Source organism: Elaeis guineensis, chromosome 7, assembly GCF_000442705.2.
Source record: "Elaeis guineensis isolate ETL-2024a chromosome 7, EG11, whole genome shotgun sequence".
Lineage (NCBI taxonomy): Eukaryota > Viridiplantae > Streptophyta > Magnoliopsida > Arecales > Arecaceae > Elaeis > Elaeis guineensis.
Genome location: NC_025999.2, coordinates 887,329 through 912,637, shown reverse-complemented (window position 1 = coordinate 912,637; position 25,309 = coordinate 887,329). Strand labels below are relative to the sequence as shown.

The following is a 25,309-nucleotide window of genomic DNA, read 5'->3' as shown; positions in this document are numbered from 1 at the left end:
CTATAAAAACATATTCAACAAAGATTAAAAAAATAAAATATTTATAATGATTTTTTATATAAATATCATATATAAAATTATTTTACTTTAATTTTTTCAATATTAGTCCAACCCTAAATTGATCCTTAGTTAAACCAATAATATATCTGGATTCCAAAAAAATAAGCGAACTTCATATTTTAATCCAATTTTGATTATCGATTTTTTAAGCCCAACTTATAGAATAACATTAAATTGATTTGACTGAATATATTTTGACCAGATCCAAACCTATAAACAGATTATTTATTATTAAATATTAAAATCAATCAACAAATATAATTCATAATTTTAAATTTATTTATTTAATTATCAATTTTTAAACTAAATACATATATATATGTTTCAATTTTACACAATTGAAATGATGAACCTTATTTATGTGAATCTTTTAATATTTTTTGGGCTGTATATAATAAATTTATAAATTTTTATATATTTGAATGTAGAATTTTAAATTTAATCTTAAAATCAATAATTTTTTTTATGAATTAGGAACATCTTATTAATACAATTTATTTTATTTTTTAATTTTTTAATATTTTTTATCCGTATACGGTAAATCAAGATATTTTATATATTTATACATAAATTATTAAAATTTATCTTGAAAAAGTATATTAAAATATAATATATAGATCTAAAAATCTTACATCTGATGCTTGTAGCTGTGTGGTCATACGGCTTTTCTGAATGTTCAATCTATTTTAAATTTTAATAAAATTTATTAAATAATATTTTTTAAAATTGATTAGAAATTTAAAATTAAAATTTATCTGAATTTAAAATTTATTTCTCATATCAAAACTTTATTAGTAATAAGATGCGAGGATTTGACCCGAAAATGTTTGAATAATATTCAGCCGCTCAAGCCTCCCCGCCCGATTGAGACACCCGACAACAGAAAAAAAAGGGAAGGAAATACCCAGCACAAAACCCCAGCCGGCGTCTCCTATTCGGCCGCTCCAAGCGTCCCACCCGGTTGGGACTCGTGAGGACGGAAAAAATCGAGGAAAAATGGGGGGAAACATAGGAAAAATCAAAGAAAATAAAGGAAAGACAGAAAATTTTTTTTTAAAGGTAAGACCTTTTCCTTCGCTTCTTTTTCTTTTCTTTTCATTTTCTTTTCTAGAGATCTGTGGGAAAGGAGAGCACTTGAGAGAGACTAGAGGGGTTTCTCAGGTTCCAATTGAGTTTTTTCCTCAATTATTTGGGATTTTGTACGAGTTGTGGTGGTGTGAGTTGGTTCCGTGAGGTTTTGAGAGCTTAATCTTGGTAGAAGCATGATGCTGGCGGTCGAGCCGAGTCGACGGGTTTGGAGCTCCCACTATGCGTCGCGGTGGGAGGGGCCACAGCCATACTGGAGGCGGCCCGATCGTGACGCGGGGTAAGCCGCTTCTGGGTCCTCACCCGTCCCTTTTTAGTTTTCTTTTTCGTAAAAAAAAATCGCAGATTTTGCAAATAAATACCATGCAGACCCCAGAGTCTCCGCTCACTCCCCTCCTTAAATCGACGGTAAAAGACGGAAGAGAGCTCTTCACCACCACCACATCCCCGTGCCATAGGGAGCTTCCAGATATATTCAAGAACGGAAGAATCCTAATCTGCACTACTTTCTTTTCCAATCTTTCCATCTCGTTGCCATCAAAATATCCTGAGCTTGAAGTTAGTACTGTCTTCGTGCATATCTTTTTCTTGATTTTCCCTTTCAAATCGAAATGTAAATATTTTACTTGGTCCCTTCTTATTCTTATTTCATTGCTCTCTGTTTCTTGATTTTACTTGCTTATTGGAAGAATGGATTTTATGTGGTTTATATGCTTGCCGGCGTTCTTTTTTTTTTTCTTGCAGTGCAATGGATTTATATACTGTTTTTGCACTAATCTTGAACCTTTTTTCTCCATTGGATTTTGTTTTGATCGTTTTAATGGATGGATTCCTGCAGTTCTTCCTCTTGATTCGGCAATGTGGAGGCTTAAGATTGCGCAGGGTGGCAGCCCATGGTTGAGGACCACGAACAACCACGTAGGGAGGCAGCTGTGGGAATTTGAACCGAATATGGGCACGGCTGAGGAGATCGCTGCGGTCGAGAAGGCCCGTGAGCTGTTTCGGGAGCATCATTTTGAGATGAAGCACAGTGCTGATCTCCTCATGCGGTTGCAAGTATATTTCTTGCTTTTTTTTTTTTAAATGTTTATCTTACTGGGGTAGGTAGTAATATGTGCTAGTTGTCTATGATTATTGACAGAAGTATTTAGGAGACCCAAATATGGTGTTATGCTTATTCAATATATGTAAACTTAGAATTCATCAATCAAAGACTTGAGAATATCCGTCACAAGCTAGTTATAATTCATGGAAGAATATGCAAGACTAAGAAATAATGGAACAAGAAGACCTACATATATATTTGAAGGTGGAAAATTATTTGGTCATGTGTGCTGACACTTGTAATTACATGATTGGATTTGGTTGTCTTGCATAATTCATGTCTAGGACATTAAAAATCCTTGCATAGGAAAGCATCGAGCATGTCCGGTACAGTTATTTTGGGATTTTAAGTTGTTTCTGAAACTTTAGAAATTAATTTGAGATTTATGTGTTTTCCCCTACTATGATACTTAACTGATGTTGAAATAATTATGTCAGAGTTAGCTTTGAGACTTAAGAGTTGATGATAGGCAATGTTGCTTGGATGATTGCACAAATTGCTGTGCCGTGACTCGTTATGATGGTAGAATTTGCTGACACTTATCTTCCAAAAAAAAAAAAAGAATTTGCTAACACTCACTTCAAGTCATCTATAAATGCTAGTTCTGTAGTTAAGACTCTCTAACTGCTAGGATATCTTTTATAATTAAAAATGCCAAATGATAGTGCATTAGCATATGAATTTGCTCATTTGCTCACTTTTGAATAGATAAGAATGACTCTGGAACTCCGTAGTTTGGACAGCAAGGTGTGTTCTGATGGAAAATGGACCCCCCCTCTACTTTGCCTTTCATCTCCTTTATTTGAAGGTGGTGATATGATTCTTTTTTAACATTTTTAATGCAGTTTGCGAAGGAGAATCCACTTGAAATAAACTTCCCCCACATCAAGCTAGAAGACCATCAAGATGTTACAGAAGAAGTTGTCTTGACCTCTTTAAGAAGGGCTATTAGTTGTTATTCTACTCTCCAAGCACATGATGGACACTGGCCTGGGGACTATGGCGGCCCGATGTTCCTTATGCCTGGCTTGGTACTTGCTTCCATCTGGCACATATTCAATCTTCGTACTGGTTTATGTTGAATTAGTACTATACACTTGGTGTATGTATAGACAACATTGATATTTAATACTGCAGAATGATGATTTTTGAATCATTTCTGTCTCTAATGTGAACATACTATTTTTTTATTATTCCCAAGTTACAGCTGATGCTCTTCTGTCAATGTCTTGGAAAAAAAGAAATATGAGAATATGCATTTCATTCGTCTTGCTGAATTATTTGATGAGGGGGATAAAGGCATCATGTTGCTAATTTTTTATTGTATGATGACAATTGTTTTATGTGTTTGATTCACTGTATGGTGCAGATTATAGCTTTATCTATTACCGGAGCATTAAATACTGTTTTATCACCAGAGCACAAGCGGGAGATTCGCCGTTACCTCTACAATCATCAGGCATCCACAATTAAAAACCTTCTGAGTTTCATATAGCAGTTCTTTGTTACATAGAGGATGTAAAGCTTCAATATATTGAACACTTAATGAATTACATTGCAGAACAAAGATGGTGGCTGGGGTTTGCATATAGAAGGCCACAGCACCATGTTTGGTTCAACCTTGACATATGTTACATTGAGGTTGCTGGGTGAAGGACCTGATGATGGAGATGGGGCCATGCAAAAAGCACGAACTTGGATTCTAGACCATGGTGGTGTGACAACTATAATATCATGGGGAAAATTTTGGCTCTCTGTAATAAATCTGATCATTTCATCCATCTAAATGACAGCTTGTGTTTGTCAATTGTAAGGAGTAATCTCTAATGTCCTTGTGCTGAAATAATTGCAGGTACTTGGAGTGTTTGAATGGTCTGGCAACAACCCACTACCTCCAGAGATGTTGTTACTCCCATATTTTCTCCCTGTCCATCCTGGTATTCTCTCTCTCTCTCTCTCTAATTTCCCCCCATCTGTTGTTAGCAGTTTTTTTTGATCTTTTTTATTTCTCCTCGGAGGGGTTATTGGTGACAATTTTTGATTAGTATTAGATTGGTACCATATGTATAGGAATGCAAAATAAGTAGTACATCTTGTCTTCTTTTTATCAAAGATAAGCCAGATTTTGGAAGAATTTATAAGCAAAACATTTTTTTAGTGGCAATGAACTCATTGATTTTACTTATTTTTGAACTTTGGGTGTTGAGGTGATTGCTAACCAACGTAGTAATATTTTAAGAGTTCTGATGCATTCCCAGAGAGAATGGGCACCTCTTTAGTGTTCATTATCTCAGTGAAATGTGATTAAATTCACAAGTTCATTTCCTTGCTGCATGATAAAGGTTGCTATGATACTATGTTGTCTTTTACTGCTGACAATCTTAAGATCATTCTTTTTGTTTCAATATTTGAGAGGCAGCTTATTCATTTTCAAATTTACGAATATTCCTCTTTATAAATTGAGGACCAAAGGTGTTGATATTTACAAAATGTTCCCATGCTTTTTTGTCTACTTATATCTTTTGTTCCTTCTGATATGTTATAGATCAGGACGAACTTTTTCTTAAATATGATCCATAGGCTACAGGCCATGGATCTAACAAAGTGGTTGGTGTGATAGCTGATATCTTATGCAAAAGAACAAGTAAATTAAAAAGAATTCACTTGAGTAAATATGGAAACTAGGAACGTGTAATTAATTTTGATATATGAAGATATATCACAATTATTCCATAATTTATGGACCTTTAATGAATTTCCATTCTTAGCAACACTTGTTTGATCCAATATATAACATTTAATATCTATACTTGAAGAAATCGATAGCAGTATCATTCTTTTTCTAACAAAAAATCACTAAATTTGTTTTCCTTCCCTTTGCATTCATTGTAAAGAATGCCAACTTGATATCTCTACATCTTTCAAAAAGTATGGCCCTAAATAGAGCGGAATGGTGGATAAGGATTCATGAAGCTGATCCCAACTTGTTTGGGGTTAGGGCTTAGTTGAGTTTGCATTCATAGTGTTCTCTTCCCTACTTAATTACAAAAGATGAGGTCTACTACCTTAGATAATAAAGGAAAGAGTATTCATAATGGACGGCAAGCCTCTTGTTATTACTGTCCAAGAGTATTCATAATGGACGGCATGCCTCTTGTTATTACTATTCAAGGATTTCATTGTTATCCTTATATTGGTATCACGGTTTGTTGTACCATCCCATACTGTCCGGTATGGGGTATATCATACCATACTAGTAGGATATCTCGAATATACTGACACTCAGTACGTTGTATCATACTATACCAAATCGCATACTGATGCTGTGATAGGATGGTACTGGTATGGTGTCCAGTATCGAGACAGCGAATCTTGATTGGGACCATTCCTTAGTGCAATATTAAATGCTGACTTGTTTAATTTTTGAATGCTTTCAGCTTTGCTATGTTAACTTTACTTGCTTCACAGGACGAATGTGGTGTCACTTTCGGATGGTTTATTTGCCCATGTCTTATATATATGGAAAGAGGTTTGTGGGTCCAATTACACCTACAGTTTTATCACTGAGGAAGGAGCTATATGGTTGTCCCTATCAGCAAATAGATTGGAATCGGGCTCGAAATGAGTGTGCAAAGGTTGGTAAAATATGTGTTTGATAACATGTTTTCCTTGTGAAGTTAGATTTGTTGTGTAGGGCTTGCCTTGTAGAATTTTGAATATATTGAAGTAATTTAGTTTTATATGTGCAGACAAAATTTTAAAGAATTTGGCAGTTACATGTTTGTTTGTGGGCATTCCTCTTTCGTCATTTCAATATGTTCTAGTAGAAAATTAAGAAAAGTGTGAAACTTTTAGAAAGTCTACTTGAAAAAAGATAAAGGGATTTAAGGAAATTCTGAAAAAAATTAAGAAGCATTGTGTTAAGATTTGGAAACATGCCTGCTGCAATGATCCTTTTCTTTCATATTGGTCAATTCCCTTTGCTTAGTTTGTTATCATAGGATAAATGAACTTGCCGCATTTATATATATTACTCAGTGAATGTGATAGATTTATGGAGATCATACACTATTTCATTCACAAAATAATACTCGAACTTGATATAGGTGTTGAGTAATGCCTCAAATAGCTTCATGTCTATACTAAATATAGGAGCTCTATCATGTTCATCATCATCTTTTTAGCCACTAAAACTTTTATTTATATTCCAGCCAATTGATGTCCTTATTTGTTAGATAAGTTTGAGGGGCATTCAAGAAAAGACCTTATGCTCATAACTATGTCCGTGCTCTTTCAATACTAATGAAAATTAACATTTTGCTCAAGTATCATAAATTTACAATATTAACTTAATGAGCTAAAAGAAAAGATAAAGAATAAATTGGAAGTGTTGGTGGAGACACCAAACTGGTGAAAATGGGCCATAATGGCAAGTGCAAAAACTAAATTGTTTGTTAGCCCAATACAATTTGAAAGGCAGTCCTTAACCCTCGTAGCAGGGTAACCTCTAATAGAAGATCATGGAGGTGTGAGCGGATCTGGCTTCCACCTCCTGAAATTATTGGAGAAATATACCATTAAATTATCTTTTTTGAGAAGTGGGAGGTGCTGTTCCCCATTCTCTATGCTATAACTACCCCATCCCCACCTAGGTCCGAGCCTAGCCCCCAGGCAGATCAAGCCACTGCTCATTGAATGGTGGATTTATATTTATGGGGGTCAAAGCGAGGGTTGATGCTCTTCAGAATTGAACCCTGCTACTCAGCACAAGTGGCAAGGCCTGTGCTGTCCAAATGACGGCTTGGTGGTATATGCCATGAAAATATCATCGGCACAAGCTTCCCACATGGCACAAATTACAACTTTTGCCAAACAGCAATAGATGACCTGCTACTATTGAAGTTGCATGCATTATACTTCTTCTAAATGGTACAGTATACAATTGAGTCCCATTTTTCCAAATAAAATGATCTCCTTTTCAGAAGGGTGTACATAAATAACCTGCAGGATGAGGTGACTGTTGAAAATTGTGCCCATGTATGTCAGTCTTGACATATCGTACCAACATTCAATATGCAAGATATAATATGCTATGTTATATTGGCTCACAATTTTATTTACATGCAAGCTGTTTTGAGTTATTTTTAATGAGAAATTGACAAGTTAAGAGCACTCAATTTGTTTTTATATCTCAACCTCCAAAATCTAGCATCCTAAATTAATCTAAAGGTGAGAGTTGTTGCTTATAAAAGGTCTTCAATATTTCCATAGCACTATCGAATGAAATCCTGCTTACAAGCTAATAGGAGATAACATGACATCAGATCAAACAAAAAACAAGAAAGAAAAAGCTCATTAGAGCAAAACTTCAAGAAACCATGTTACTTAAGGACATTGAGAGAGCAATTTGTGAGAATAATCCACATGGATGAATGATACAGTGAAGGATTTGAATTAACCCCGCCTACAAGTTTTAGACTCCTAGTTCATATACACAAATTCTTTGATATGAGTGGTTCAAGTAGTTCTGTGCCATCTATGATGAATGTCTTGGTTGGGGACCTAGAGTTGCATGTTTGCCATGATGTTGTCATTCGGATTTAGTGTTTAAAACTAATAGTGTGCCTTGAGTCGATGTTGTTTAGATAGAACGCAGTTATCTTTATGTTGCAATCTGTATTTCCAAGCATAGGCCTGTGTAGCACTTGTGGTTTGGCCTTGTTGGGTCACTTTGCCAAGGAGGCTTTGCCTGAAACACATCACCAATTCATAGATTTCACATCAGATTGAGAGTTGGTTGGCCAAATTCTTAAGGTTGATGAAACATATCTTGACCTTTGAAAGCTCCTAAACATGGGCTAATGCTTATTGATTGAGGTACTGACTGTTTTCTTATTTCAGGAAGATCTGTACTATCCCCACCCGCTGATACAGGATATAATTTGGGCTTCACTTCATAAAGTTGTTGAACCTGTTCTAATGCATTCGCCTGGTTGCAAGTTGAGAGAGAAGGCTTTGCATACTGCAATGCAACATATTCATTATGAGGATGAGAATACTCGATATATTTGTATTGGTCCTGTTAACAAGGTAAGCATGAAAGTTTCCATTTGCATCTTTATCCTGTAGATGTAAGAGTCGGTTTCTGTTGATAAGTGGTGGTGTATGAGACTTGAAATTCATTACTGGGATTATCACGAAAATGATTATTTGCTAATTTCTATCATTGTGTATGAAATGATTCTTTTATGTGTGCTGATAAATTTAGGATTTAACACAAACACATTCCTGACCAGATCTCGGTATATACCTGTGCAGCCTTAGTGTGGGGGCCTTTCTATCACGAGTACCTTTGTACTGTGGGCTTGATTCAGCTGTTTATGTGGATTTAAAGTGGAACTTAGTCTTTTGCTGCTGTATGATCTCAAACTCTTCCATGTTGGTGTTTTTTCCACAAATATACTAAAATAAATTTTTTTCCTACAGTTTGAAAATAATTTATTAATAACTCGTTAACCAAGGTATTGGAAGACAATCAACTATTGCATTCTCAATGACAAGACTCATTCAACTGTGCTAATTTATAGTGAACTGTGATAATGCTGTCTTTGCTAGTTCAATTATATAGTGGATCCTTACCTAAAATTTTCCCCTTCATATACTTGTTTTACATTCTATAGTTGTTCATTTAAACCATTGTAAGTTGTAACCATGGGAGTCATAAAATTCATAATACTCTCTTGGATCTTAGATGTTCTCTTCTGAACTTTAAATTTTCTATATCCTCAGTATATTCATTATTCATTCTTTTTATGGTAGTTGAGCCCAACTAGGTCTAGATATGAGGCCTTCAGGCCATTGCTCCATCCATCAAATGCATAAATCAACCATCCACTAGACTAGGCCATGTTAGCAGGACATTAGAAGTCCTTGAACCAGCACTTGGCACTATTTATCAATGATATGTCATATAGCACTGATCATGAAATTGTTCCACCACCAACTTCTCATGCTTCATTATGCTATCCTTTGCTATCGTTCTATGCCTATGCTGCACCAATATTTTGCCCCATTGTCATCTGAGACCATCCCACATGCATCACAAAATGATCCTGTGCTCTTGCTTGCCAATCTTGTGCCCATCTTGTTTCTTTTTTTATTGACATCCTAAGTTTCCAAAACCATCTTTAATATTCAACATGTCAAAGGAGTTGCACCTGCACCTCAGCTTCTCTCAGTGCTGTCAAATGCAAGTACATTCATCAATATAATCTAAAATTTTATCAAAGGAAAAATCTGAAATATGGTTGTATGATTTTTATGCCTTTTTGGCATTTGATAGTAAATTTCACAATCAAAGCCTTTGAGTTGAACTCACAGCCCATTGGCATAGTTCAGTTACAGGGTTACCTGCAACCTAATGGTCATGGAGTAGATGCCAGCTAATCCATCATGACGAAGAGTTAATTTAATTCTTGTAGATGCAAAATAACTTGAGTATGCCTGAGTCAGGCTTGTTTTTGACTTGACATGTGGTTAAACTCTGAAGTTTGGACTTACATCCTAATTAGTTATTATTTGTTCCGAGAATCTTGGAGCTGTGTGCTTCACATTCTAGAAATAGTTATCAGTTGTATGTGATGCTTCATTATCAGGCTTTAGATCATATGGCATCCTAGAATTGTTCCCAAGTTTGCTAAAGATTTTTTGTTTAATATAAATCGTTAGCCATATCAGTGGAAATCACAATCTATTTAGTTTTCTACATGTTGTGTTTTCTTCTATATCATATAGTTATTGTAGCACGAAGCACTCCTTGCCTGAACTTTAATATGTGCAGGTACTAAATATGCTTTCCTGCTGGATTGAAGATCCAAATTCAGAAGCATTCAAGTTGCACCTTCCAAGAATCTATGATTATCTGTGGCTTGCAGAAGATGGCATGAAAATGCAGGTTTTAAGATACTATCAAGTTCATTCTCCTTCTATTTGTGCTCATTGGCATCCTTCTTGGTGTCTGCAAGATTCGACTGAACATTGCATCTCCAACAGCATTGTCTTAGTAGTCAATACTCATTTACAAAATGCAGGGTTATAATGGCAGCCAATTGTGGGATACAGCTTTCACTGTTCAAGCAATTATCTCGACTGACCTTTCTGAAGAATATGGTCCTACTCTTAGGCGGGCACATGACTACATAAAAAATACACAGGTTTATATTTCTTTACCAGAATGCTTCTTTTTGATGTGCCTGTTACACTTTCACCAATAATTTTGTATTTGTATTATTTCACATATTTTTGAAGGTTCTTGAAGACTGCCCTGGTGATCTTAGCTTATGGTATCGCCACATCTCTAAAGGTGCATGGCCCATGTCTACAGCAGATCATGGATGGCCCATATCAGATTGCACATCAGAAGGATTGAAGGTGCATCTTACATTTATTGCTTCTATTGATGCTATTCTTGTTTATACCTTTCTTCCTTGTCCAGGCTTCATTATTGCTGTCGAAGATCTCTCCGGAAATTGTTGGTGAACCATTATGTGCAGGGCGGATTTATGATGCTGTTAATGTCATTCTTTCCCTTATGGTAACTTGGCCTTGAATTGAATATAAATATATTGTAGTTTGTTGCATTTCCAACTGCAGATGCATTGTTCAAGAATAGTAATGTATGTATGTGTCAGTAGCATACCAAACTATGCAAGATTTCCCTCCTCCAGACCTTGATATATTAATAAAATTAAATAATCTTCAAAGTTACATGTATAATACAAAAAGTCAAAACCATGTAAAAGAATTATATCTTAATATTAGCTTTAGTTGTAATCTGTCTGTACCATAATTTAAAGAGCATTTAAATAATATTTTAGTTGAATATGGTGTCACTGGCTTATATATGTGCCTAATTCTGAAGACCAAACCTAAATACTTTATTAACTCATGGAATATTAGTGGATTGCACCAGCAAATTGGCATGAAATTCCAAACGTGAAATGTAATAGGCCTGGGCTTAGAAGTTAGGCCTGTTGACGGAGTTTGAATTAACCAACATGGCCTGAGCCATATTCAGTATGGGTTCTGGGTTTGTCTTGGAAATGTATGCATCCATGCATTTATAGACTCAGCATCTTCAAAAGTTATCTGAGACATGTGCATCTGCATATCCATGTTTGCATATATGCATGCCTGTGCATTTGTGTTGCTTGCGATGCATGCAAGTTGGGTTAGGCCAAAAGATCCTGGCCCGCATCAGACTAGGGAACTTATGAGCTGAAGCACTATGATATATGAACTGGGTCCGCTTTATTAAGCATGCTTTTTCGCCCCTGGGCTGGGAACGAGCCAAGGGATGCCTTATGTGAGACCCTTCTGAGGCTGTTAATGCTTATTCTCATAAACATTGTTCTTTTTACTAGTATTTTCTACTCGATGTTTTGTTAATATTTGTGTATATCTGCTAGTCTTTTACTATATGCAACAACCCTGGTCTTTTATGTTATCCTTGGTTTTTTTGTAGAACAAAGATGGTGGTTTTGCAACTTTTGAACTTACAAGATCCTATGCTTGGTTGGAGGTGAGTACTTGTACATGTATATTTCCTTGCTGTTCACAGTTCCTCATCATTTTTATCTTTACTTATTTTTGTACTGAGAATATGTATTTGTGTAGCATCCTCTAATTCTTTTATGGTATCTTTACTTATTTTTGAACTGAGAAGATGTATTTGTGTATAATCCCTTAATTCTTTTTCAGCTTCTTGGAAATTTATTCAGATAAAAATATTTACCATGGGCATCTGCATGGCTTCCTCTTGTATCTATGCAGCTGGTGAATAAGAAAACACTCTTAATTTTATAGTCAAGTTTGTGAGGTCTTTTCCTTTTTGTCAGAGTGTTTTTTTTTTTGAAGCTAGTACTTTTGACACTTCAGATAGCATCTCTAGATAAAGGCAGACCATACTTATGAATGTTACTATTTGGAGAAAATATTAGAAAGCTTCATGTTTTTATTAAGAGAATCAAATGAATTTGTAAATTTTATAGTTAGTTCCAGTACTACTGCAAATCCAAAATCTCTTTGATGGTGTCTTAGAATAGTAGGCACATTGATCCTCAAGCTACATGGCAGTTCAAGATTGAGCTCAGTTCTATTGATAACAAATGCAGTTTCTTTCTGAACCCAGACTTGTTCTATGAGGGTGATTATGGTCTAGAACCATTTTCCCCATGTTGTTTTGACCAGTTTCTTGTACAGAGGCTGTCAGTCAGTTTTTTAAATACACTCTCAGTGGCTTTGTCTGTCAATATGCTTGAGTGTTCAATTATGCTTATTTGTCTACGTAGATATTGAAGATGAACTATTGAAATTTTGTTATCCCTGTGAACATTAAGCTGGTGGTTTGAACAAAATCACATGTAGTCCTCCTTGCAAAAAGTAAAGAGGAGGTGAGCTTCAAGAATTGATGAAGGATAGATGATATAGTTAATTATAAAAGCATAGAGGTGCCAAAAGCGGCTTTACATCCAACAAGCAGACCAGCAATGTTTATCCAAATGAGATGGTGCAAGCCAAGGACACCCTTAATGGATATGAATTGTGAAAGTGATTTGGAGAACCATAAATTAGTGATGAAAGTGATGTTCTGCTTTTGGGTAAGCTGTGTTGTGTGTTATCAGTTAAGGTAAATATTGTTGATTACACATACGTGGTGCTTTCTGCAATAAGGTTGTTTTGTTATTGGCCTGACTGCTAGGATGATGAACATTTGGTTGCATAGGGGAAGATTTTTTTTATCAGTTTTCAAATTATTATAAAAATGCAATATAGAAGTGTAACAAATTATATTTAAAACATTATGTAAGTTGGTCAAAGCCATCATGGTGCCATTATGATATTGTAATAGCTGTTAGAAAAATCTCTTATTTTGAGAAATAAAGAACCATACTAAATAAGAGGCTACTTATAAGTTGAGCCTCATTGAGTATCAATATAGATTGTTATCAATATGCTAATAATTAGTATAAATTAAGCTTATTGAGTATATCACAAAATTTGTCTGATAATATAGACATGACTATGACAATTTATTTATTTTTTTCATTTTAGTAAGTATTTTTTACCAATAATATTAATACTAATATTATCAGTATTGTTGCTAAGCTTTGATCTTGGTTCATGCTATCTAAGATAATTTTTTGATATTAATATTATGATCAAGGTTTTACGTTCCAGCGAGATGGGGGGTATTTCGGCCATCCATCCCATTCTTTTGGGAAAATGAGACCGAGACAGGTTTGGGACTCCGAAATCCATCCATGCAAGGTGAGGAGGAGGAAAGAAAGAAAGGAAGGAAAGATGAAAAAAAGAAAGAAGAAAAATGAAAAAGAAAGAAAGGAAGGGAGAAAAAAGAAAGAAAAAGGAAAGAAAAGAAAGGAATGTAGAAAAAAAGAAAGAAAAGAAGGAAAGAAAAAAAGACAAAAAGAAAGGATAGAAGAAGGGGAGTGAGATGGAGGATATCTAGTGGGATGCATGATCACGACTGCTATTAGGATATAATGGAACAACGGGACGTCCGATTCTATAGAGAAGTCGGGACACCTTCATCCTATAAGATATAAAACTGTGATTATAATATATTGTCGCTATACAAAATTTTAATAATATGTGTTTCTATCGATATAGTAAAATAACATATTATTATAAAATAATAACATAATGATTAGACCTACTTATAATAAGAAATAGAAAAGTAGGGCATCGAGGGGATATTTAAATGCAATATGGCAGGGTCATCGGTGATTATACTTTTACTTCTAAGTAAGATCATGATCATAAACATACAATAGAAATTAATAAAATATTAGTATAATCTGATGACTTGTGATGGATATGAGCAGGGTACAATACTAATGAAAATTGTTTTTCATTAATATCAGCATACGTTATGCAAATATGATCACTAATAATGTCATTTATTTGTATATTAATTTAATAGTACCAGTGAAAGGTTCTTTATTTGATATGGTTTAATAAAGCTAATAAGCTTCTTATTCATGATATTATATTTTTATATTTTGAGAAAGAACCACATTAAATAAGAACCCTCATTATCTAAAATAAAGAGCTATTAATAGCATTATTAAAATGGGCATCTATGTGGTGAATGGAGATCTTTGCAGAAGCAGAGCCTCCATGGTAGTATATGTAAAGGTTCGCAGTCTCAATGCCTGCCTTGTACTGGTGCCAACCTTTTGTTGTGTTGGTATCGGGCTGGTTCGACATATTGAGCATCGATACCCCCCCCATACCACATTTTGGTACTGAATTGGTACGGTATTGTACGTCCCATACTATTCGGTGTGGTTTGGTATGGTCAAACCTTATATACATTTATTAGATTTGCTTTTTCGTGATTATACTTGAGAATTCTTTAACAGTTAAAATATTAAAGTTGTATTGGTCACATCTCTTCTATTCACTTGCAAAAGCACTTCTCTGGAAATTGATTCCCGTTTGATGACTAGGATGACAATGCTAGACATTGGCATCACATAGTATGCTATGAAAATAATCAAATCTTTAATTCCAAATTACCGCCTACCTACCTCTAGTATTTCCATGCAATTCTTCATAATAGCTGCTGGAAGCAATAGGTATCTTTTTTCTGTTTAATCATCCACCCACTTTCATTCTTCTCAATCACTTTCTCATTTTTATTGAACTCTCTCGGTTTCTCAAGCATTATAGTTCTTGAGCAGTGGACCTAACCTCGTGTATATCCTTAACAACAAAGCAGCAGCCAACATGTACCTCAACTATGTTATAAAACAATTTACTTTCATATTTCACTCGGATACCTTTGACTTTATGTGCATATATCAGGTTAGCCCCAATGCTAATCTTAAAGTTTTTGATCATTAGCGGTCCCCAAAATTTCCTCTGTAATATCTTAATAAGCATCTCCTTGTTTATTTATTCACTTTTTCTTAAATTTATCTTTATTCTTTGCTTAAATCCATGGATTACATTCTAGAAACCTGAATCATCCTTGGGTGACCGAGAACTTAGAGTCAATTTTTGATAGGATTGGAATTGGAAAGTCACTCGTTCATGCGATGTATTTTCCTGGGAAGAGATTGGCCATGTTTTAAAAGCTTGAACATCAAGAAAAGAAGTTTGAATTTTGTCCCATACTTTTCTGCTGGTACATAAAGAAAGCACCAATTAGCAAATTCAACCATTAAATTAACTAATATATTCATTCTAGAAACTGTTGCATGCATGATATTCTACATCTCATAGGGATTTCATAAAATATCCCCATATGGAAGGATACTTTGAGGAACTACATTCGTAATAGTGAAGATTGTATCCATGTAACATGAAGGTCAGTTTCTTCTAAAAGAATTATTGAAATTCGAAATAGATACTGCAGCAGAAAATCCTTTTGTCAACTAACTTGAGAGCATTGACTGGCCCTTGAAGTTACACTTTCTAGGTTAGCTAAGCACATTATTGCTTCTAGCAATTTGTTATTTGCTCATCTTTTCTTCTTGGAACATTATTGAGATGTATATTGAAATTCTTCTCTTTTCCAATTAGATTATCAATCCTGCTGAAACTTTTGGGGACATTGTTATCGATTATCCGTAAGATTCCAATACTTAGTCTCTTTTAGAAGAGTTTTTTTTTTCTCTATTACTATTTCTCTTCAGATAATATTTAACTAGTTATAGTTGTTGTGCAGATGTGTAGAATGTACTTCAGCTGCAATACAGGCACTGACATCATTTAAAAAATTATACCCTGGCCATCGCAGAGATGATATAGAAAATTGCATTAGAAAAGCAGCTAATTTCATTGAAATGATTCAGCAACCTGATGGGTCATGGTTTGTACATAGTGTCCCCTATTCGCATCAAAATTCTGTCTCATGGCACCAGCACATATTTCTGCCTTGCTACCTCATCTGTGACAGCCCACAATAATGTTTCCTATTTTGTTGAAAGACAGCTTAAATTCATTAATCTTTTGAGTTGGGTTGCCTGCTAACATTATTTTTCTGCAGGTATGGCTCTTGGGCTGTTTGCTTCACATATGGCACATGGTTTGGAGTGAAGGGATTAATTGCTACTGGAAGGACCTACCAGAACAGCTCTAGCATCCATAAAGCATGTCAATTTCTGTTGTCAAAACAACTGGCATCAGGTGGTTGGGGAGAGAGCTATCTTTCATGTCAAAACAAAGTAACTATTTCCAACAAGATGTGCTCCAGATTTTTTCTTTTTTATTTTCACTTTTGTGCAGGAGTATGCCATATTATAGTGTATCAACACAGATATTGGGGTTCCTTCTTCCATTTTCTGAATGAAACTTGTCTATATGTTATTTTCACATTAATTCATAGCTGAGAAGTACCTGATTTTAAAAGGGAAACAAAAGTTATCTGATTGAATTTTTTGAACAGAAATAAGACAGTCTATGAGAATGTTTGAGCATATATTTCTTTTCTCGATTATGCATGCAGATGAGTTTCAAGTGTTGAACTTTATTTGACTAGTAAATTTGGCATTTTATAGTTTTTTGGTGGGAGAATCTGATGATCTTGGTATTTTGCCTGACTTAAAATAAAACTGTATATGTTATGCCAATATCATATACTTCCCAATTTTGCTGAGAAATCCTTTCTGCTTGGTGAACTGTGGTGAACTGAAAGGCCAATACTCTATTTGTATTGTTATAGTGGCACTTGAACAGACTTCTTATCATGCAGCATTAATGGTATTACAGTTAATGTACCTATACTCTGCACCTGCATGGAAGAGTTGTATCCAAATTGCAAGATGATGTTACACTGACTAAACAAATAAAATTTAGGTTTAATATTCCTCCTCTTCCATGATAATATGACTTATCCTATGTTTGCATGTTCAGATGATAAGGGATTTTCATGTCAGAAGCTTCATGGTACCAGACACTGTTAATTCTTTTTGGACACGTCATTCATGATTCTTTTCAGAGATTTTTTCCCCCCTTTTCTTCACCTTGTAGCTCAGAAGTTGCTTTTCTGACAGGCACCCCCCTACCTCCCAAACCAACCTACCAAAAAAAAAAAAAAAGAAAGGGAATCTCCTCTTCTTGTCTCTAGCTATCTTCTGTATCCAGTTTGACAATCTGCACCACAGTTTATGCTTTTAAATGAGTTCTGTAATAGCAAATCCTTATTGGACTTTAGTGTTGTAAAGGCCCCTGAGGATAGTTCTGTTCTCCTATTTTATCTTTCTTTTTAGTTCCACAATTGTTGTTCCTATGTAGTGTCACCTTCTTTTCTTATTTTGAAGTAACTTGCTAATCTGACTTCCAGCTTTATGTAAGCTGTTTTTGTTAAATGTGTTCTCACTGGCTTATTTTATCTACTGAGGATGGGAAAGCAAGAATGGTAATGGAAACATATTTAAGCTAGACAACATATGGGTCTTAATTAAAACTTTGGGCTTGGTATCTTTCATTTAACTTTTCCTCATGACCAAAGTCATTGTAGCACTTGCCTACATCTCTTTGTGCATGAATTGGCCTTCCCCCCGCAGTTTAGGACTTTCTGTGTGACTCTCTTATCAAACTAAAGCATCAGCCATTCTCATAAACATAAGTACAGATAGAACAGGCGTTAAGTGAGTAGGAAACACTCACACTAAGGGGTTATGACGAGATACCTCAGCAATCCTTCTGTACATGAGTGGTGGGTTTCAGCTAAGTCCTTTCTGCACAATCTTCCAATCTTTTCCTGGTTAAATTTGCCTAGTCTTCTTGCAAGAAATATCTAGAATGTCCTGTCATTTAGAGATCCTTGAAAGGATGCTGAAAAGCTTAAGCTCTTCCAATGGAACTGCCTTCTCAAAGAGACTTCAGTTGCAAGGAAATATTCATTTCTTTGATAAAACTTAGTGGGTCAAAAGCTTGAAGGTTGGTTTACATTTCCAATTTTCTAAACTACCAATTATTTTGCTATGAGCTTTAGAGTTTTCATGTCTACCTGTTTTGCATGCAACAAAATTATCAAGTCCTCTTCATGATGCAAGCTTGATTATCCTACAGTGCAATTAGTGTTTTTACTAAATTTTCTACTACACGGTTGGTTTGCCAGTCGCTATCTCATGAACTTTTAATGCCCATCTGGCTGGATTTAGCCTCTGCTTCAAATAAAGTCAATAATAGTCTTCGACTTTACTCTCTTGCTTCATTCATTTTGGAAACTCATTTTTTTTCCTCATAAACAGGTGTATTCAAATCTTGAGGGCGACCGATGTCATGCAGTGAACACTGCATGGGCCATGTTAGCTCTAATTGATGCTGGGCAGGTCTGTTTTTTATGAACTGATTAATATTCATGATTATTGATTTGTCATGATGATGCATTAAAGTCATGTCAAATTGTCTCATGTTTGTTTAAATATCTCAGTGTGACAAAAGATAGTGTAGGCTTGAGATTGATGGAGATGTGCCTTGATATGTCTTGGCTTAGTAGCGTCCAATATTAAATTATGCACTGAAAATAATGGAATACATATCGATGCAGTTATGTCCCAGGTTACTTTTGGCTAATGTTAAGCTATGCACTAAGATATATTGTGTTCATACTGATACTGGTGCAGTTGATGATTAATTATAATGTTGTTTTTCTATTCTTTTTTTTAAATATTTGTTTCCTTATACCAACATCTTGAATATTCTGATTGCCATACCAGAGCCATAACATCTCTGATTTCCATTGAGTGATTTCCACTCCCAACATGGACTTGTTAGGATTAGATTTCACAATAGCTTGTTAGACATCTAGGACCTTCCAAATGGAGCAGTTTTATTCATGGCTTCAGAAATCACCAGAGAGGAATGGTACCATTGGTACCCATACCGTAGCAATATGAAATCAGTACTTGTACAGGTGTTGGGATGCTAAAACCCTATATACTAGTTCAGTAGTTTATAGCAACCATATTGTTGCATTCCGATGGTATTTTTACCAACCTTACCGATCTGTACCAAAAATTTTTCATTATTTTTGACACTATCAGCTTCAATATGTATTGTCTGTGCTGGTATCATACCTGCACTGTACAGTTCCAATGAAAAGATAGTACCGGGTTTGGTACTGGTTTTTAAAACATTGGTTTATTAGTAATTATGCTTTGAGATCTTTAAGACAGCAGTTATATGGATGTTGTGTCGTCATATATTTCCAAGTATATCTGGAGGAAATAAAAAAAAAAAGAACACCCTATGGAATGAATTCCTGATGTTAGGATTAGCCATCATGTTGTACAAGGACCTGGGGTACCTTAAATAATGTTAAGTTTCAAACCAAGGCCCAGAGATTTCAAATTTTTAGCCAGTATGAGATGGATATTGGAATCAGTTCTTCCATCAAAATGTTCTGAAAATAACAAGAAGATGACTGTGGAAGGTGACTTGATGAGGTATGTCATGAAGCTCAAAACAACAATTTTTTTATGCCATATTAATAAGGTTCGTATGGGTTCTATCAGTGACATTCAACTTGTAAGTTCAACCTAAATTATACAATATACCTGACGATCAGTCAGATGGATATTTTGGTTTGTAAACTATTTAGGCCTTCATTGTTGATTTGATGCATGGTCTACTTCTGAAGAGTATCTTGCTCTGGAAGGTGTTGAAATATCCTTATCATGCACATCTGAAGTATGCTGCAAATATTTCATCTCTTGTTAATATTGAAAATGCAATGTCATTTTATAACGCTGATACTGTTGGCAGCAGTGGGCAATGTAATTAATTCTGCTGCATCTACCTTTTTCTATCTGAGAAATGTTGATATAGCAAGACTAGGAATTACTATTCATCAACAGAGATTACGCATTGTTAGCATCAGTATGATTCCATTCTGCTTGTCCAGCTATTCACGAACCTGTTGATATATATATAGCATGAAAACTCTCCTTTGAGAATGTTTACATGAATTCTATAGAATCACATGTTGAGACTCAATTTCTAGCCTGGCTATGTCCAATGATGGTGGCTATTGGGATGAAGATGTTGCTTATGTTAAATAATCTTGATATTAGTGCTTTTATTTTGGTCCTTTGATAGAACTATCATACCACTAACTTAAAATGAAAAACTTTCTAGGCCATGCTTTCCACCCAACATGATTCTTCATATCCTTTGAATGATATTCGCATTATTTGCTGTGTTTTATCTAATTTGCCAAGTTACTTTTAAAAATTAGTACGAAAGAAGTAACAAAATATTCATAATAAAGTATGATCTAATATGAAACAAGCAATTTCAAGATATTTGTAGCAGATATTTCGGTCTATTACCATGTGTACTACATCTCTTCATCATTTTCATTCTTTCTTCTAAATGGTCAATGTATAACTACTCTATTGTATTTTAATGAATCCAAACTAGGCTTTGTAGCATCCAAATATTAGATTTAATTTTAATACGTAAATCAATATGTGTATACTCTCATTTCACTTCAAGCAAACCTAATTTAATAGATAGAGTAAACCATGAAGCCAAAATTGAGTGTGAATCAAGTCGATGAAATAAGTTACTACAGTTTGTTGCAATAAGTTGATATTAACTAGAATCTTGAGATGAATTACTAAATGGTCTGGCTATAAATTGTAACTAGTTTTGGGCCCATGCATTGTGGGCGGGTTCTAAGTCACATAATTGATCCTTTTTTTCAAAAAATTATTTATGAATAACAACATAACGTCCGTCCAAATTCCTGGTGTCAATCCATATTCTCAGCTACATATATATAAGTGGGTTTTAATTGCAATAGTACAATAACATCATACTTTCATGATAGAATTTAATGCACATAAATGGGCTTCAATGCAGTCCTTTAATAATAATGCTGTCATTCAATGCTTGAAGGATTGTTAGATAGGATAGTCGAGACACGTGGCATCCAGAAGATTGATTGTAATCTAAATGACATTCATAGGTTGGAAGTTGTTGCTTATGTGGATAGCTTCAATTGCTAATTGATTTTCTCTCAGTTTTTGCTTTCATATATATATATATATATATATATATATATATATATATATATATATATATATATTAGATAGTTGCCTTTGAAGTGGAGACTTTTTTCATGGCAAGATATCCATGATATTGGGACTCTACCTTGGGCCTCTGATAGGATCATGAGATCACTAACATACCAAATAAAATTCTTAATAACAAAATTCTTCATGTCCTTAGAAATGATGTTGGACATTATTTGTTGGAGACCTTTGTGGTTTAGTACAAAACAAATTATTTACACAGGATTTCATCGTGACATCTGATTGCATGGATGTTGATACAGGCTCTTCCTTCTGTGGCTCCATCCTGGGCAAAGCAGTAGGTTTGAACCCAAGACCTCTCATTCAGAGAGAAGGGTGCCAACCAGCTGAGCTAACAGCTGTTGGCAAATCAAGCAGAGGTTATTCAATTAATTGCAAGTGTGGAATATCTCTTCATCATTCTCCAAGTCTGATATTAGTGTATTGCTAATCTCATATATCTCAATGAATTGAAGCTAACAATTGTATGAATTGAGGTTTAGTTTGATTTGAATACTTCAAATTTATAAAAAGAGGTTTCTTAATTAACATCTAGCAAACAAACTTCATTGGAAAGAGTGAATTTTGAACCATGAATGAAACTTGAATGAAGCAAGTTGATCAAAAAGGTAATCATGACTTGTTGTGAATATTCTTGTAATTTAAATGCAGAATGAGTCATAAAAGACTAGCGCAAGAATTCCCATTAAATGTCATGCTTGACAGGAGCATATCAGTGGTAGTGAGGATTATCTGATGTTGATTCTTCATGTTTTGGCGCCACCAATGTCATCATTTGATAAAGCTTCCAGTCAAGCTGTTGAACCAAAAAGAAGAAACTCTGAAATGTGCCACATATTATGAATAAGCAAATTCAAAGATTAATTACAAAATTTCTATATGGTTGAAGTTTTTATTTCTGAGCTGACTAGTCCAATTGCCTCTAACGTGTAAATTTGTTGTGCCATATCTAGAACAGGCTGAGAGAGACCCAGAACCTTTGCACCGAGCAGCGAAGGTGCTGATTAATATGCAAATGGAGAGTGGTGATTTTCCACAACAAGTAAGTCACAACTAATTTCAGCAAACTATGAAATGTCACTCTAACCCATGATTTGTTGAAGCTTGACTTACAGCTTGAAAAGGAGCTCACAGTTTTGCACATGTTGAACAATTTATAAAGAACCTGAAAAATGTAGACTATTTCTACATTTAAGGATATTTAAAAGAAAATGGTATATATCATCTACTACTGATCATCCATTATTATTTGTTTGAAGTGACATCTTTTATGTTACTGCTCGCAAGATTATTTTGTCCATTGAAGGGCTTTCAGGAGAGATTTCTCTCTTTCTTTGTATAATGACTGATAAGTTCAATGCCAAATCAGATTATATTATTTCTATGTTACATTGTCCTGTGCTGATTTTTATCTTCAATTATGTTTTCTTTGATGATGCCCCAACATAGTCAAATTAATTAACAAAACAGATCTCAATACAAAAAGGTGACTTGACCTGGCTTTGTCTAATACTCGTAGTAAGCTGAAAGGAAGATTCCTTTTACTGAACCCCAAGTAGGTAACAATGGGGGCACAAAATGGTGCTTCTTGTATTATGTGTGTTATATGAATATGCACATTAAAATTTCTAAATATTGGGTACTTTTTTTTTCCAATGCTTGCCTTTGTTTATGCATGTCTGGCTTTTCCTCCTTAATGTTTTCCTTTGCTTGCGTCTGTGTTCTACAGGAAATTATGGGAGTCTTCAGCAGAAACTGCATGATTAGTTATTCACAGTATCGAAACATATTTCCAATATGGGCTCTTGGGGAATATCGCTGTCGTGTCCTGCTGACCAAGAAAACCTGAATGCTAATCTCTTCTGCCATATTATAATCCTTGGTCAGAATGTTGATGTTTTTGCCCCTCGATCAAACTATTCAGAGATGCAGATCTTACTGCTTGACTGTCATAGAGGAATGGGTTGCATGAACTATTAGACTAATCTTCAGCTTTTATTTGCGCAAACTGACTGCCACGGGACTCAAATCCATGTGATTGCATCTGTCAGCCCAAGCATTTTACTATCGCACCAAGCTATGTTCCCCATTGCAATAGCATCTGAACAATTAAATATTTTCCCTATTTTTAATATTTTGTTGATTGATAAGTGCATATGATGCTTGTAGTGGAAAGTTTGCCCATGCATGCTCCACCTGTTAATTGTGTTAAAAACGGTGAGTAATGTAACAATGTGCTCAATATTTAAACCTTCCCTATTTTTTACATTTTGTTATTTGATAAATGCATATGATGCCCGTAGTGGAAAGTTTGCCCATGCATGCTCCTGTCAATTTTGTGTTAAAAACGGTAAGTAATGTAAACTATGTGCTTTATATTTAAACCTATTTTTTGTGCGATCTTGATAAATGTGTGCAAGGGCCTTCTCAGCCTTGAACCATGGGTGAGTTTTTAAATCAGTACCAAAAATTAGCATATACAAACAAATAATTAGACATTTATTCTATATCCATTAGCAAGTTCAATTTGATCAATTTTTTGATGTCATAAATAAGAAGATTCAACAATATGAGCATGAGAAATTTTATTCTTATTAATATTAAGCTTGAACATGCCCTCATGAATATAATTTTTTTCTAGAAGGATTCTACCTTTAGATAGAATAAATTTATCTTCAAATATTAATTTGAACCTTAAGTTACTAAGAACATTAGCATATATAATTTTTTTTCTAATTTTAGTACATAAAGTAAGTAGTCTTTTCAAAAATAAATTTAAATTCTATATATTTTTTTTCCCTTGACTTGTGCAGTGGATGAGTTTCCTATGTGGAAAATACTTTCATCTTCTATTGGTTCATATTTCTTAAACAGATTTTTGTCTTTGGACATGTTTTTGGTTGCACCAGAATCAATCCACCAAACCCTATTTTTAAGAACATTGTTTCTAATATCATTGTAACAAAATTTTCTTTTATTGCTGGTGCACCTTTGTTTTTGAGAAATTGTCTTATGGTATCCAGATTTTTTATAACGAAAGCTTGTGCTTTTCTTCTGTTTATTCTTGTGAGTTGTAGTAGATTGGTAGAATCCTATTTGTGGGTTTGTTTAACTGATTTTTCTCCTCCATATGGACTTTGGTAACATGAGCATTTTCCTCTGTTTTATCATATTTATGGTATTGCGGCCAATCGCCTCGTCGCCCGATCGCCGGGAAGCGTGCACCTGCAAAAGGAAGTCCGCACTGACCGGAGGCGGCTCCGGTGGGGACCCTCCGACGGTCAAGTCAGAGAGGTGACTGGGCAACAGTGAAATGCAGACAGAGAGCTCGGAGAGGGAGAGAGAGAGAGAGGGGCGAGCCTGCGTATGTGGGAGAGACGGGCGGATCGATCCCTTGCACTGTTGCCTTCCCGGTATATATAGTGGAGCACGGTATGGCGCCATCATTAATGGCGCGGACAAGTGAGGAACTGTCAACTCACTGTAGGCTGTCACGTCGCCGTGTAGCCGTCTAATCACCAGGGTTGACCCGGTTCTCGGCGGGACAACGCCCCTAGGTGACCGTGCCGCATGTCCGTGTCAGAGCTGACAACGTCTGGCGGTCGTACGGCGGTTGGTGGAGTCGGCCGACCCAGGGTCGGTGGCCAGCAGAGTTGCGTCGGACTCCTCCGTCGGTCGGCGAGCTTCATGTGGGTCGGCTAACGGACCTCTGGGTTTAGTCGGTCGGCAATGGACCGTGGGATGGCCGCAGTTAGCCGCTGATGGCGTCCGTCGGCCTGTCGCCCGACTTATGATCGGCCAGGCAGAGTCGTCCGTCGGGTCGTCGGTTAGTCGGCCGGGCTGCCAGGTCGGGCCCTCCGACAGACGGTCGGTCGGGCTGCCAGACGGTCGGGCCCTCCGACAGACGGTCGGTCGGTCGGTGGGT

General features: G+C 35.5%; 1 protein-coding gene and 1 pseudogene across 2 annotated transcripts; one reads left to right on the top strand and one right to left on the bottom strand.

Moving 5' to 3' along the window:
* LOC140859152 (aspartate--tRNA ligase 1, cytoplasmic-like) overlaps positions 1-25,309 on the bottom strand; it is a 201,548-nt pseudogene that overhangs the window by 158,471 nt on the left and 17,768 nt on the right.
* Positions 1,405-23,669, top strand: LOC105049266 (cycloartenol synthase-like). Of its 2 annotated transcripts, none has more exons than XM_073260701.1 (19): positions 1,405-1,426; positions 1,985-2,202; positions 3,097-3,282; positions 3,621-3,710; positions 3,813-4,007; positions 4,104-4,188; positions 5,720-5,886; positions 8,153-8,341; positions 10,092-10,205; positions 10,342-10,464; positions 10,559-10,681; positions 10,746-10,844; positions 11,775-11,831; positions 15,860-15,906; positions 16,005-16,148; positions 16,326-16,503; positions 18,535-18,615; positions 22,338-22,426; positions 23,114-23,669. In XM_073260701.1, exons 2-18 carry the CDS (start codon positions 2,005-2,007, stop codon positions 22,386-22,388), a joined length of 2,127 nt encoding a protein of 708 aa, XP_073116802.1. In that variant the 5' UTR covers positions 1,405-1,426; positions 1,985-2,004; the 3' UTR covers positions 22,389-22,426; positions 23,114-23,669. The 2 variants fall into 2 exon arrangements, with proteins under 2 accessions (XP_073116802.1, XP_073116801.1); XM_073260700.1 differs by having other exon boundaries at positions 1,408-1,426; positions 22,343-22,426.

Bases quoted from the DNA above. Each gene is read 5' to 3' on its own strand.
- LOC105049266 (XM_073260700.1), top strand. From the start codon at position 2,005: ATGTGGAGGCTTAAGATTGCGCAGGGTGGCAGCCCATGGTTGAGGACC. The intron at 5,887-8,152 runs GTTGGTAAAATA...TTCTTATTTCAG, and splicing joins CTCGAAATGAGTGTGCAAAG to GAAGATCTGTACTATCCCCA. The intron at 18,616-22,342 runs GTCTGTTTTTTA...TATCTAGAACAG, and splicing joins CTCTAATTGATGCTGGGCAG to GCTGAGAGAGACCCAGAACC.